Raw genomic sequence first — 12,912 nt, 5'->3', positions numbered from 1 at the left:
TTAAATTATCCTCCTCTTTGGTTTTTGGATGTTTTGGGGGGGAGTGCTTTGCTGCTGAACCATGCCTCCCATCCCTTTTTGTACTGATTATTTTTCTGATCGATCTCACTGTGCCCTCCTGCCTGGGGTCCATGCCTGGGCTGCTATTCTTTGCTTCCCAGCATAGCTTGGATGACAGGTACCTGCCACCACTCTTAGCTTCTTCCAAGATGGAATCTTGCGCATTTCTTTCTGCCTGGGCTGGCCTAAGACTGCAATCCTTTTGATCTTAGTTTCTCGTGCAGTTAGGATTTTAAGATATCATAGAACCAACATTGCCTTTAGTGTTAAAATAAATGGGTGGATCCATTTTCTGCTTCTATTTAAGCATACTAAAATACGTTGGGCACCAGTAGTTCACACACCTGTTATTCTAGCTACTTAGGAGGGTGAGTACTGAGGATCATGGTTCGGTGCCAGCCAGAAGTGGAGCTGTGGCTCAAGTGGTAGGCCCCCAGCCTTGAGTGAAAAAGCTAAAGGACAGGTCCCCAGGTCAAGCCCTAGTACTGGTACCAAAACCCAAAAACAAACCAAAAGGAACTATATTTTTCATCTACCAAGGGTGTACTTGCTTCTTGGGAATCCTTAAGATGTCTCTGTCTACAAAGGGAATTTCAAATTCCCTGTGGATATTTACCTTCTTTGTGCAGGGAACATTCCCGATGCCGAGGCCTGGGCAGCCACCTGCTGAGAGGTAACCAGGGCAGCCGAGGTCAAGCCTATAATGGTGGGGGAAAAATCATAGCGTTTCCATGACATTTAGAAAGGGAAGAGTATGTACATGGCCAGTGGTAGGGGGCAAAGCCTATCCCGCAACCTGTGTCCGTTTCTGGGCATACAACGTGTTCTATGCAGCAAGGGCAGACGGGAACCACTTGTTCCACCCAATATCCATTTAAGGAACACTCTGTGTTCTCTCCAATCGCTATTCAAAGGGGATATAGCATTCCATCTCGCTGGCTCTCATGGTGCTAAATGGTTTGCATGCATTCCTGAATAGAAAGCTCAGGAGAGAGAAAAAAGATACCAGCTAACAATAGGAAGCAAAAGTCACCGAGAATTATAGAAGCAACCTGCTATTTACTTAGAATGCTTTTATAATAATTCTTATCATACTGACATTTTTTTCCTCGGTGATTTAAACACACATATCTCATAACATATGTGGAATCAGCAAATCAAATTTAACAAGCTTTCTAGTTCTAAATCAAACTTCAAAATAGTCTCCATTAGTAAAGATAAAATGCAACAGTTCCAAATTGCATTAAGCTGTGTAAGAGAGAATTTTTAAATCTTCTACAGGAAATAGTTCTGGGGAAAATAGAGTAATTAAAATCAGAGAGAAAATTATGTTCTTCTATGTTCTTTACTTGGATGTATTTTCTTTTTTTCCCCTAGAGATAATTTAAGACACTATAGCAGTAAAAGCATATACGATAACATATGAAAATGAGAAGATATGCTCATGTTCTCATATACACATAGCTATAATGGATTAGACTCTCATTTAATATCACGTAATGGATTAGACTCTCATTTAATATCACGTAACGAGAATAAACAAAACTAAAGGCCACATTCGCACATAGGAGTACCATGTGTATGACATCTCACCTACTAGTGAGAGTCCTCACCAAAAGCAGTCAGAAAACCAGTCACAGTGGCTCACACCTAGCATCCCAGATACTTGGGAGGCTGAGAACAGGAGGACTGATTGAGGTTGAGGCCAGCCTGGGCAGGAAAATTCAAAAGATCTGTTTCCAAGGGATAGCTGAGCATAGTAGAATGTACCTGTCACCCTAGCTAGCTACCTAAAAGGCCAAGTTCAAGTTCAGGAGGATGGCAGACCCGCCCAATCAGAAAAGACAAAGAGACTCCCTCTCAATGGAAGGAGCTGGACACGGTCCATCTCAGGCACAAAGAGAAGCCTAATCGATGGATTAGGCTTGGGGAGGAAGGGAGACTCTATTTCAAAAATAGTCAGTGCATGAAAGAGCTGGAAGCATGGTCCTGCAAGGGCTAGGCCCCGAGTTAAAACCCCAGTACCTCAACAACTCAATAATAATAATAAAAAACCAACCAGCATAGTTGGCACCCCAATCTCCAACTTCCAGCCTCCAGAACTGTAAGATAAGTATCTACTGTTGAACTCTGCGGTGCTTCATTATAACTGCCTGAGCTGAGAAAGACAAGACCCCGGGCAGATTGCTCAGTTGGTAACGATCGTCACTGCCTGCCCTTACAAGGGGGCAGAGTGGGACAAGCATGCTCAACTAGTGTACCACCAATGGATGCCCTCATGTCACGTCAGAGCTTCTTCACAGAAGAGTTCCCTTTCTAGACCTTCGTGTTTAGTAAGAGCCTGTACAGCAGTGAAGGGCTGGAGCAGCTCCTGGATTTGGCTACCAAGTGTTACCACCTGCTACACTCCTACCGTTATTTGCATGGGAAAATAGCAACTTCAAAAGCCTACAGATATCAGGACAAATAATTTCACCCAAGCCTCTCCCTCTCCCTTCCTCTGCTCTACAATTTCCCAGAAGTAGATATCTGATCTTCTGATTGTTATATTCAATGCCCCAGACACTGGCCGCCACCCTCAGTCTTAGAGATAACAGTAAGCCTCTGATAACATCAACCAGTGACAGTTATTAAGTGGCCGCCATTTCTACATGTGGGAATGGACTTATCTGTGTCACTAGGAAATGCCAGGAAATAAGTTCAAAATGCTCCCCAGTCTCGGGAGCCCATAAGGGCTGCAAGAACTACCTTGGGCTTCCAGGGGTGGTGTGGCTCAACTGGTGAAGGACCAGCCCAGCAATGGGAAAGCCTCGAGCGTGCATGCGTGCGTGTGCGTGCGTGCGTGCGTGCGTGTGTGTGCGTGTGTGTGTGTGCAGGCACGAGTCTCCTGCCCCTCTCCCTGAGGAGCTATTGTTATCTTTGTTTTAACACTGGGACCGGCAGTTTTAGTAAAGCCTCATTTAAGGAGATAGAAGAACAAGAGAGCTGCTGACCTTGAAAAGGGTCGTATTGCCCAGGGATCAGAGGGTAGCCCATGCCAACGTGGGTGTGGTGGTGCGTGTGCAGGTGCCGCTGGCCGAAGGGGGAGTGGCGGTCCCTCTCCCGCTCTGCTTCCCGCTCCCGCTCCGCCGAAGTCTTTTCCACAGGCTGCAAGAGAATGAAACCGTTGTTAACGCCACAGCAATCCTGTATCCATTCATCAAAAGGACAGGGAGAAGAAGTTGGGGACTGGAGTTCACCTTGTACTCCTAGCCACCCAGGAGGCTGAGATCTGAGGATCTTGGTTCAAAGCCAGCCAAGACAGGAAAGTACTAGAGACCCTTATCTCCAATGAATAATCCAAAACCAGAAGTGGAGCTGTGGCTCACGTAATAGAGTACTCTCCTTAGAATACTGTATTAATTGAGGATAATTTCAAAAGACATGCATGATTTTTCCATTGCAATTAAACCTACAATAAAGAACAGTTCCTTCTAAAGTAAGCTACGTGGCATCCATGTTTTCCTCAGGTGATCAAAAAGCAATTCTTGCCAGGCACCAGTGGTTCTAGCTACTCAGGGGGCTGTGATCTGAGAATCATGGTTCAAAGCCAGCCCAGGCAGGAAAGTCTGTGAGACTCTTCAATTAAGCACCATTAAAACCAGAAGTAGAGCTGTGGCTCAAGTAGTAGAACATTAATCTTAAGTATATACACCCCCCACACACATACACACACACACACACACACACTTTACACATGGACAGTACACAGACCCAGAGTTCAAGCCCTAGGACCAGCACGCACGCACACATGCACATGCACGCACACCCCCCCCCACACACACAAATAGTTCAACATTTGGTTTGTAGCCTCTTAACTACTTAGTTACAAGGGTATTATCCTTTGTCCATGATAATTTTCACCCAAAGTCATATCCTGTCATGGAAGTTCCCACCTAACAAGCTCCCTTGTGGATCGGCAATGTGTGCTGTATTTTGAAAGAGAAAAGCTGACTGCCGTCATGCATGCTTCAACACTATTTTGTTCTGTGAGAGATCATCTTACGTTTTATTCTTTATGCATTAGAATAAAACAGCATCCTGAAATCACAGCTGGGTTCCCAAACCATTTGTATTTCAAGACTGTGTAGTCTAGATTGCCCTTGTCTGCCCCCTCCCACAAGCCAGGCCTTTCAAGGAGCAATAAAAGGAGGCTTACGGCGGGAGACTTGCTGCGGTACTGGTTGGCATGCTGCTGGAGCAAGTCCAGCGCTTTGGATTCAGTGGTTGTTTTCGTGTTGATGCTGGGGCTGGTATTGACTTTCTCTGTCTCCTCTCTTCCTGACATCTTCCCATAAACAGGATAATGAAATCCTGGAGAGAGGTAGGCCCCTGCAGATAAACAACAAATGCCACATCAAGTTACAGGCTACATCTTTAAAAAGAAAAAGCCATTTGGGTTCTATGAATTTGGGATAAGGACCAGACATCTTTTTAAAAAGAGGGTTGTATAAAGAATGGGCTACATCGTTGTTAACTGTATCTAGGTCCTGATTTTCTTCTCCAGTTAATTCATCCCAATGAACAAAGGTTACAAACAGAATAGAGCTTATAGCCACTTTGTACATTTTATGTGTCCCCTTGAGGGAAAGAAATAGCAACTATAATGATTATGACAGTCAGTACTTAGGATATTCTCCTAGACAATAAAGTATCTGTCAGCCTAATGTCTGCAGCAGACCATCAAAACCTAAGAAAGCTGTAGATTCCTGACATTTCATTAAAAAAAAAAAAAACAAAAACAAACATTAAATCAGTTTCATCTTTGGAACATGAGCAGCATAAAAACAAGCAAAACAAACATCATTCTTGAAGCTTGTAATTATATCTTGAGTTTCTAAAAGCGACTATCTGAACATAGCCTTTCCCCTACCAATGTCATTTGAACTCGGCACATACCAGGATAACTGTGCATTAGGACAGGAGACACGGCCCGGTACGCGGGGTGGCTGGGGTCGTACATCTGTGGGTAAGGATACGCATGCAGGTACTGGATGTACGACTGATGTGGGCTCATGGGGGAGGACACAGCCACTCTGGTTCCCCGAGAGTCCTTCCAGTTCACAGGAGTCTTTCGATCATCATTTTTCAACTTGTTTTCCTCCACGGACTGAGAATCAAGACGCTTGGCCTCTTTGGGCTCCTCCTTTATGTTTGTTAGTGACACGGGAAGGCTGGGCACGCCACTCTCTTTATTCGGAGTTTTCCTTGGACTATCTTCTTTTAATTTCTTCTCTCTGTCAAGTTCTTCTGACTTTTGCTGATCCAGGTATTTGGGTTGGTATACATAATGATGCCATGTCCTCGAATCTGGATCCTGGAGGTTTAAAAAAAAAAAAAAGATGTGTCTTAAAATTTTACTTTTTAATGCAACCCCCTCAATCATTATGACAATACCGCTACTACTACGATTACTTCTCATATTAAGACAACATTTGTTTTTGTGCTGGGCACTGGGTTACTCTTCCTCTCATAAAATAATGAAGTCATTACACAAAAGATGAAAACCAAAGCTGCGTGCATGTGTGTGTGTGTGTGTGTGTGTGTACACGTGTGTGCTGGTACTGAGTGCTTGAAATCAGGACCCTTGGCTTTTTTGTTCAAAGACCGAGCTCTACCATTGCAGCCACACTTTCTGTCTTAACTTTTTGTTGGTTAATCGATGGTAAGAGTTTCTTGGATTTGTCTATTTGGGCTGCCTTTGAACCTTGAACCTCAGGTCTGAACCTCATGAGTAGCTAGGGTTATCGGTGTGTGCCGCCAATGCTTGACAAAACCAGTGCTTTTAAAGTTCAAGCAACATCAGGGCTTTCAAACTCAGGTTTGTTGGAATTCCAATCAGAGCTCTGAATGTCATTTTTCACATTAAATAACACCCTCAGACATATTTAATCCAATCCTCATTTTCCCTTTTAATGTCTCACACAGGTAAAAAGGATTTTTTAAAAACTCTAGCTCAAGCTAACAGTAGTAAATTTAAGTAATTACTACAGCTATTAATGTCACTTAGAAGGGAAAACTCTTGGTTTCCTAATATATTTTCTTCATGTACTACAGCTGAGGCTTAATATATTGGCTCACTTCTCATTATGTTCTAACAACTTAATCCAAACAAAATTTCAAAGTAATAGCCCACATTATAGCTTCTCTATCAGAAAGCAAAGCCAACTACAAGCTCCCCAAATTGTACTGATGCACCCCTGGGAAAGAGCAGCCTCATTCAGGCCTCAGCAGAAGCAGAACTGAAAACATCAAGTGTTCCTTGAGACCTCCCACCCCACGCCCGGTACAGACCCACAGGGCATTTAGAGTCCAGGCGAGCGTTCAAGATGCAGGCCTGAATCCCATCCTCTAGGGAAGAAATGCAGATGGGGAATCTTCTGATTCACCAGGGTCTGAACACAGCAAGTGCAGGAGGTTTGGGGGCAGGGGGTTTTGGGAAATAACCAGAGTGCATGCTCGCCAGACAGCAGCAAGTCAGGACATCTGGACCATGACACAAAGTGCTGGCACATGTGCGGTCTCATGGTGACTGATCTGAATTCAGGTGTTCTCAACCTGGCTGACCAAGGGGCTCTGGGACAACGGTTAAGGCCCATCACCCAACATCACCCAACATCTGACCTTCCTCATAAAATGGATGTCACTCAGCTCTGCTCTGGGTACTTAATGCTGAACGTACAAGAGCTGTCAGGCATCTTCGGACCCTATGTGAAAGACACAGGAGCCCCACGTTTTATCAAAATGATACACTGAAAATGCGCCTTCAGGAATTCGGTTTTAAAATTCTCAGTAGATGTAAATACTCAGAAATACAGAACAATTAATGTCGAATTCCAGAGTTTGGGAGAAGTCAGCAGTTCTGAGAAGGAATGCTTTCATCCCGGACTCAAGGTTAGATGGTGTGGGACACACATCTGCAGAGTGCATTCTCAGGACCCTTCACTGGACACCATGACAAGACGCGTACATTTTAGAGTGACACAATAACTCCCAAGAATCCGCTAAGATACATTTCAAGAGAAAGAGGCAAGAAACCCCGCTATGGGTTTCCTCCTATAGAAGAAGTCTAACCAGATCAAGCCCAGACATGAGCACACGTGTCAGCCTGTGCTCTCCCTGTTGGGGCCACATTCCACAATCTTACTTGTTTAAATCTTGAGGTTGGGTCTACACCTGTCTGCTTCATAGAATCCATGACGGATTTCATTTCTACAGCCTCCTTAATTAGCTGGTGGTTTTCCATCTGCTTAGCTTTGAAGCTGTCGGCCTGAAGCTGCTGCTGGTGATTGCAGAGGAGCTGCGATTTACCTGTCTCCTCACTCTTACTGGGCCCCGACGGCCCTAGTTTAGCATGGTTTTTGTTAGGCTCTGGAGTAGAGGGGGCTTTTGAGATGGTGGCTGATGGCATGTTTTTCTGCTTACTGTCTTCCTTGCTCAGCTCTTTCAAGGGGAGCTCAGACTTCCTTTCACAGTCGACCCTCCCAGTCTGGGCCATTTTCTGTTCTGCCAGCCTCTGATCCTCATAGTACTTCTCATATTGCTGTCTATAGGCGGGGCTGGTAGCCATGAGAGACTTCTGGTCCATGTAAAGTCCATAGGCATACTGGCCATAATACAGTGACTGGGCCAGAGCTGGGTGTCTCTGCGTGATCACCGACTGGTGCTGGGGCTGCAGGGAGGCAGAGGGGTGGTCCACTTTCTTAGCCTCTAATTGCTCTGTCTTGTCTTTCTTCTCTGAATCTTCCTCCGACTCCTTCTTGATCTTCATTCCCTGGTTGCTCCCGTTGCTCCCCGCCGTGGGGGCACTGATCTGGCCTGGGTGCATGTAACTTGGAGAATAGTACGGATCGTAGCCATGGTAATAGGGAGAGTGGGACTCCTTCAGTTGCGACGATTGCGCTGTTGTGGAGGAATGCCCTTTGACGACACCGTCCTTCCCAGAAATGGGATCTGACGGGGAGCTGGCCTTTGACCTCATGCCCTCTGACCTGCTGTCGGAGCCGCCGTCCTCCGCAGCATCAGATATGTCGGAATAGGCGGGGCTGCTGGTCTTGGCAGCTGAACCGTCAGCCCCGTTCTGGGTCAACACGTGCAGGGGTGCCATGGGCGTCTGCCCGTTCACCAGCGCACTGCACTCCATCCTCGAGGCGCTCCCGATGGAGGGGCTGGGGGCGTTGTCGGTGAACGTGTACACCTTGTCGGCTTCAGCTTTGATGCTGGCCATCCGGCTCTCCTGAGACTCCGACAGCCCATTGGCCAGCCCTTCGTTCTTACCGAGATGATCCTTTAAAAAATGCCCAGGCAAGTCTTTGCCAGCCACCTTCGAGTCCTCTAGTTTCCCCAGCTTAGCGTCCATTTTCGGGCTTCCTGTCTCTTTCCCTTCTTTGTCCTTAAGCTTTCGTTTCTCCTTTTTCTTTTTGTCTTTGAGGGACACTAGAGCGGGGTTCACAGTAATGGGCTCTCCCATAATGGTGGGCTTTGGTTGGATGGGTTTCAGCGGAGGGCTCTTTGGTGTAGCCTGGACGACGGTGGTGGTGAGGGAGGGCAGTCCCGGGATGGTGCCCGTGGTGGTGGTGGTAAAGGCTGCGGTGGGTATGGCGATGAGTTGGGGGGGCGTGGGGGCTGGGGCCGGGGCAATGGGCCGGGCGCTTTTCAGTTTGGAGAGGTTTTTATCCATTTTGCAATTGTTAGCTTTTTTACCCTTTTCTTTGTCTCCCAGGGTTTTCTTGTCAATCAGGCCTTCTGCTTCCAGCTTGGGCATTTCCGCAGCCAAGCTGCCATCGGGGACCGGGCAGGTGTCTAACGGGGCTGTCATGTTGGAGATGACCGGAAGGTTGTTCAGCTCACTGTTAAGACCCTTCTTTTTCCCAGAGTTTTTCCCAGTTTTCGAGCCAATTAGAGAACCTGGGCCGTTGCTCATTAACTCCCTCTTTCCTTTGGGGGTCCCAGGAGGGTTCCCAGCCCCAGGGGACATGGGTGCCTTCACGTGGTCATAGGCTGACACGCTGGTGCTCGGCTCACCGCATTCGAGAGCCACATGACTCAAGGCCTCCTCGCAGTCTGAGATCTTGTCCTCGCTGTCGGGCTCAAACTCCAGCTTGTTTTCGGGGTCTAAATGTGCATGTGCCTGGTGGTACCGCAGGCCATTAATGTGCTTGTACTTCTTGTTGCAGTTTGGGTGGGGGCAGTCAATTAACACCGGAGAAGAGCAGCCTTGGTCCAAAAAAGCAGTCTCAGGTTTTCCTTGTGGGGTGGTGGGAGTGCTCCTGGAGTTGGTGCGGACGCGTTTCCCGGGCTTGCTGTCCTCCGAGCTGGAGTTTAAGTCCAGCTCCATGGGAGGCTTGTTTTTCCTCTTGTTGGTGGAGGAGGGGCTGGCTTTGATGTCCTCCGCAGAGCAGTTTGGGGGTGTCCTTCGCCCACTGGCGTTGAGGCTGCCGCGCCTCCCCTTGCCGTTGGCGCCCCCTCTGTTCTTGCTCTGCAGCCCCCTGGACTCCGTGAAGCTAGCCTCAGAGCCGGGGGCCGCCGCGGCCGACCTGGCTCTCTTCCCTCTGCCCCGGCCTCCTCTCATCTCCAGGTCGCTTGTTGGTGATTCACAAAACCTAGAGAAGCAAGTAACAGATGTTACAATGATCCTGTCCCCAAAGAGCCAGGTGAAATCACAAGGTAAACAGTACAACAAAGAGGAGCCAACACCTTTGAACTGGGGGCCCGTGTCGGGCCAAGGAAGGCGGCTCCATTCCAGCTTATATTTGTCCTCAGGAAAAAAATCAAAGAAACAGTTCAGGTAGCTCGCTAGCTTCCAATCAGCTCCAACTCCCATTTTGACAAAGAAGAAAACAAAGGGAGAGAGAGAAGGGCTGGCGAGTGGAGCTCTCCTGACAGAAAAGAAAGCCAGCATCTGCATTGTACTGGGTTCAGTACTGAACCGCGGGTTTCTCTGTTGCCTGGTTTCAATTACAGCAAGACGTTTATGTATTATTAATCTCTTTCTATAGTTTCCTTGCAAAAGAGTGGGTGGGGGAAAGCCAGGAATACCAGATGCATACCTGGGAGGGGCCCAGTCATGCTTGGTGCAGTCCAGCAGGGTCCCCACGTAAGTTTTGTTCCTCCATGTGACGTTGACCACGAGGACACCTGCGGGGTGGGGGTGGGGAATGAAAAGGGACCGCATTTAACACAGATTATTTTATTTCCACTTCATTTACGGTTATTATTATTTTTACCAGCAAAGATCTGTTCTCGTTTGCTTTCAAACGCTGTGGTTTTCATTCTTCCCCTTTCTGGTTTCAGTGACCTCAAGTCAAAACCCACAGGAAATTATGTGTGTGTGTGTATTCATGCGCATGCGCATGTGGCACAAAAGGGCGAGACTGTGTGTGAGAGTGTAATCAAGATACTGCTGACAGAAGGAAATGGTTTTTGCCATGTCCTGCTGTAAAACAGCAACACTCACCTCTTAATTTTTCTATTATTACACATAATTGCTTTCGTTTGGCAGGCAGCCAACATAAACTAAGCGCCAGTTACCAGTGCTTAAACCAGAACAAGACGGAAAGGAATTGGTTTTGTTTTCAATTCAACAACATAAAATAATGTTGATTTTTTTTGTTAAGAAAAAAAATTATGCATGTGCATAAAAAGTGGTGCAGAGGGGAAATGTGGAAACACAGAATCCAGAGAGCAGACACACGGCTATCGTTTCTCCTTTCTAATCTTTCCCTCCTCCACTCTGTGAGACAATGATCAGCCGTGGTACAGTCTCTGCTTCACTGCTTGGACTTGTTTCATATTAAGGATTCCCAAAATAGCCCTCTTAAGAAAATAAATGTGCACAATAGCTTTGCTCTTGGGGTTATCTTTAGAATCAACTTGGGTAAGCATTTGCCACAGAGGATTAGAAAAGAAATCTCAAAACCAACACACTTGCTTCCTGCAAGCCATTCTGCTTTTCCCCACTGCTTTACAGACAGACAATTTAATTTAGCACTGCATCTGTGAATTACTAAACTTAAGTGCACTTAGTATACCAAATGCCACAGAGAAACAAAATATGGCATCCTCTTTATTTCTCTTGAGGACAAGAGCCACTTAGAAAAAAAAAACAACTTCCTTTAAAGCATATTTTTAAAGAACCTTGATTCCGAGACATATATAACACACAATCAGGTACCTTCGCTTTCCTTCCCTGCTCTCCTTAGCCCATCCCTCCACACACACTTCACAGACTGCTCTTGGCTAGCCTGCTCACTTGCGCTACCACTGCCATTTCGAGTTGTTTTTTTTTTTTCTTTTTAATACTCTAGTTGTACAAAAGGAGGTTACATCATGACATTTCCACACATGTATACAGTGTATTCTGATCAATCTCCCCACCTCTGTGGCCCTCTCCCAACCCACTCTGTCCTTCTAAAACAATTTCACCAGGTTTCATTGTTCAATTTTCATATATGCAAATAAACTACTTCAACCATATCTGATGTTCACTCTCTTTGTTAGACCACCCTGTTTGTTGGTGCCCCTCTCTGCCCCCATCAGAGCCTATCTTGTGTGTGTGTGTGTGTGTGTGTGCGTGCGCGCATTAACTACACCAAGAGATTTTAATCTAGTGTTTTATATTATTCTAGTGTTCATATTTTTTCCTCATAATAATCCTCTATTTCTTTCACTTTCCCTGCCCTCCCCCATCCCCAAGCTCTTACTAATCTACAGCTTTCATTGAGGTTCCTAACTCGGTCTTCAAAAATAGTTGGAACGTGTATTTTGAAATTATTCGCTCTCCATCTTTCCCCTCTCCCTTCCTCTCATCTTTCATAATTAGAATCATGTTTCATGTCTATTTAAATGTTACAGAACACCTGACCTAAACTCACTCATTGAAAGGGAAATCTCACAGTGTAAGACCCATTTCCCTGAGAATCTTTGAACAGCAAGTAAAACATTTCAATGATTGGGACACAAGCAGTGGGGAAAGATTTTCTTTTAAAAGTATTAAATGGAGATTTTAAAATTGTTTCCCATATGGTCTGTGTTGTTACTGCTTATGTGACAGTTGAATTTACTCCCCGTAAATGGTCTAGTACAGCAATGGTCTAGTACAGGAAGAAAAACTTGGAGAGAGCAAGGCAAGCATTTCCTTACATCCTGGCTGAGTCGTTTGTAATTCCCTCAGGAAGTTTTCATTAAAAAAAAAAACCATTTAGTATAGAAATTCATATTGCGATGAGAATCAATGGTAATTAGGCGTTTGGTCAAAGTCACAGAACAATTGGAGGAAAGGATTCTTTATGAGCATATCCTTCAGGGGAGGGAAGGCTGGGCTGGTTTTCTCATCATCTGCTCTCTGGGGCACTGTGTGTGGTGTCAAAGACCTTCACAGCTGCTTAAAATTCGTTAGCATGTCAGCTATATTTACAGTGCAGGAATATATCTGTATTGCCAGAAGGTTACTGCATTTTAGCTTTAGATGCAATAGGCTGAAATCACTGCGCTCCAGAGTCCCCTGATGTAGCACAAATGTATAATTAAAATTGCTTGAAAGGAAACATGAAAGAAACAACAAACCCTCCATTCTTGCAGTAATAAAATTAAAAACAGGAAAAGTCTGCGCAGACACTTAACATTTGTCTGCAGTGAAAGGCTTTTGTTATTGCTTTTCCCCTCAGGGCTTGGCGTTTCCAGCGAATGCCGGCAGCCGATTGGCCGGCGCCTGCTGCCAATGCTGACGTCTGATTGGCTGGGCCGAGGGCGGCCGGGCGGCCGGGCAGCGGCCTGGGAGAAAGAGGCTGGGCGGTGGGAAGGATGCTGGGGGGG

The 12,912-nt window shown here is 46.1% G+C and overlaps 1 protein-coding gene across 1 annotated transcript in view; it reads right to left on the bottom strand.

The window, feature by feature from the left end:
- Positions 1–672: 672 nt before the first annotated feature.
- The window catches only part of Znf608 (zinc finger protein 608), a gene marked incomplete at its 5' end in the record, with an annotated part of 102,118 nt that continues 89,878 nt past the window's right edge, over positions 673–12,912 (bottom strand). Inside the window, 6 exons of the mRNA XM_013015542.1 lie at positions 673–758; positions 3,054–3,207; positions 4,259–4,431; positions 4,999–5,416; positions 7,247–9,701; positions 10,149–10,236. Of these exons, the coding sequence (XP_012870996.1) occupies positions 673–758; positions 3,054–3,207; positions 4,259–4,431; positions 4,999–5,416; positions 7,247–9,701; positions 10,149–10,236 (3,374 nt within the window). The remainder of the gene's footprint in view (positions 759–3,053; positions 3,208–4,258; positions 4,432–4,998; positions 5,417–7,246; positions 9,702–10,148; positions 10,237–12,912) is intronic.

Source organism: Dipodomys ordii, unplaced genomic scaffold, assembly GCF_000151885.1.
Source record: "Dipodomys ordii isolate 6190 unplaced genomic scaffold, Dord_2.0 Scaffold27, whole genome shotgun sequence".
Classification (NCBI taxonomy): domain Eukaryota; kingdom Metazoa; phylum Chordata; class Mammalia; order Rodentia; family Heteromyidae; genus Dipodomys; species Dipodomys ordii.
This window is presented reverse-complemented; position numbering and strand designations above follow the sequence as displayed.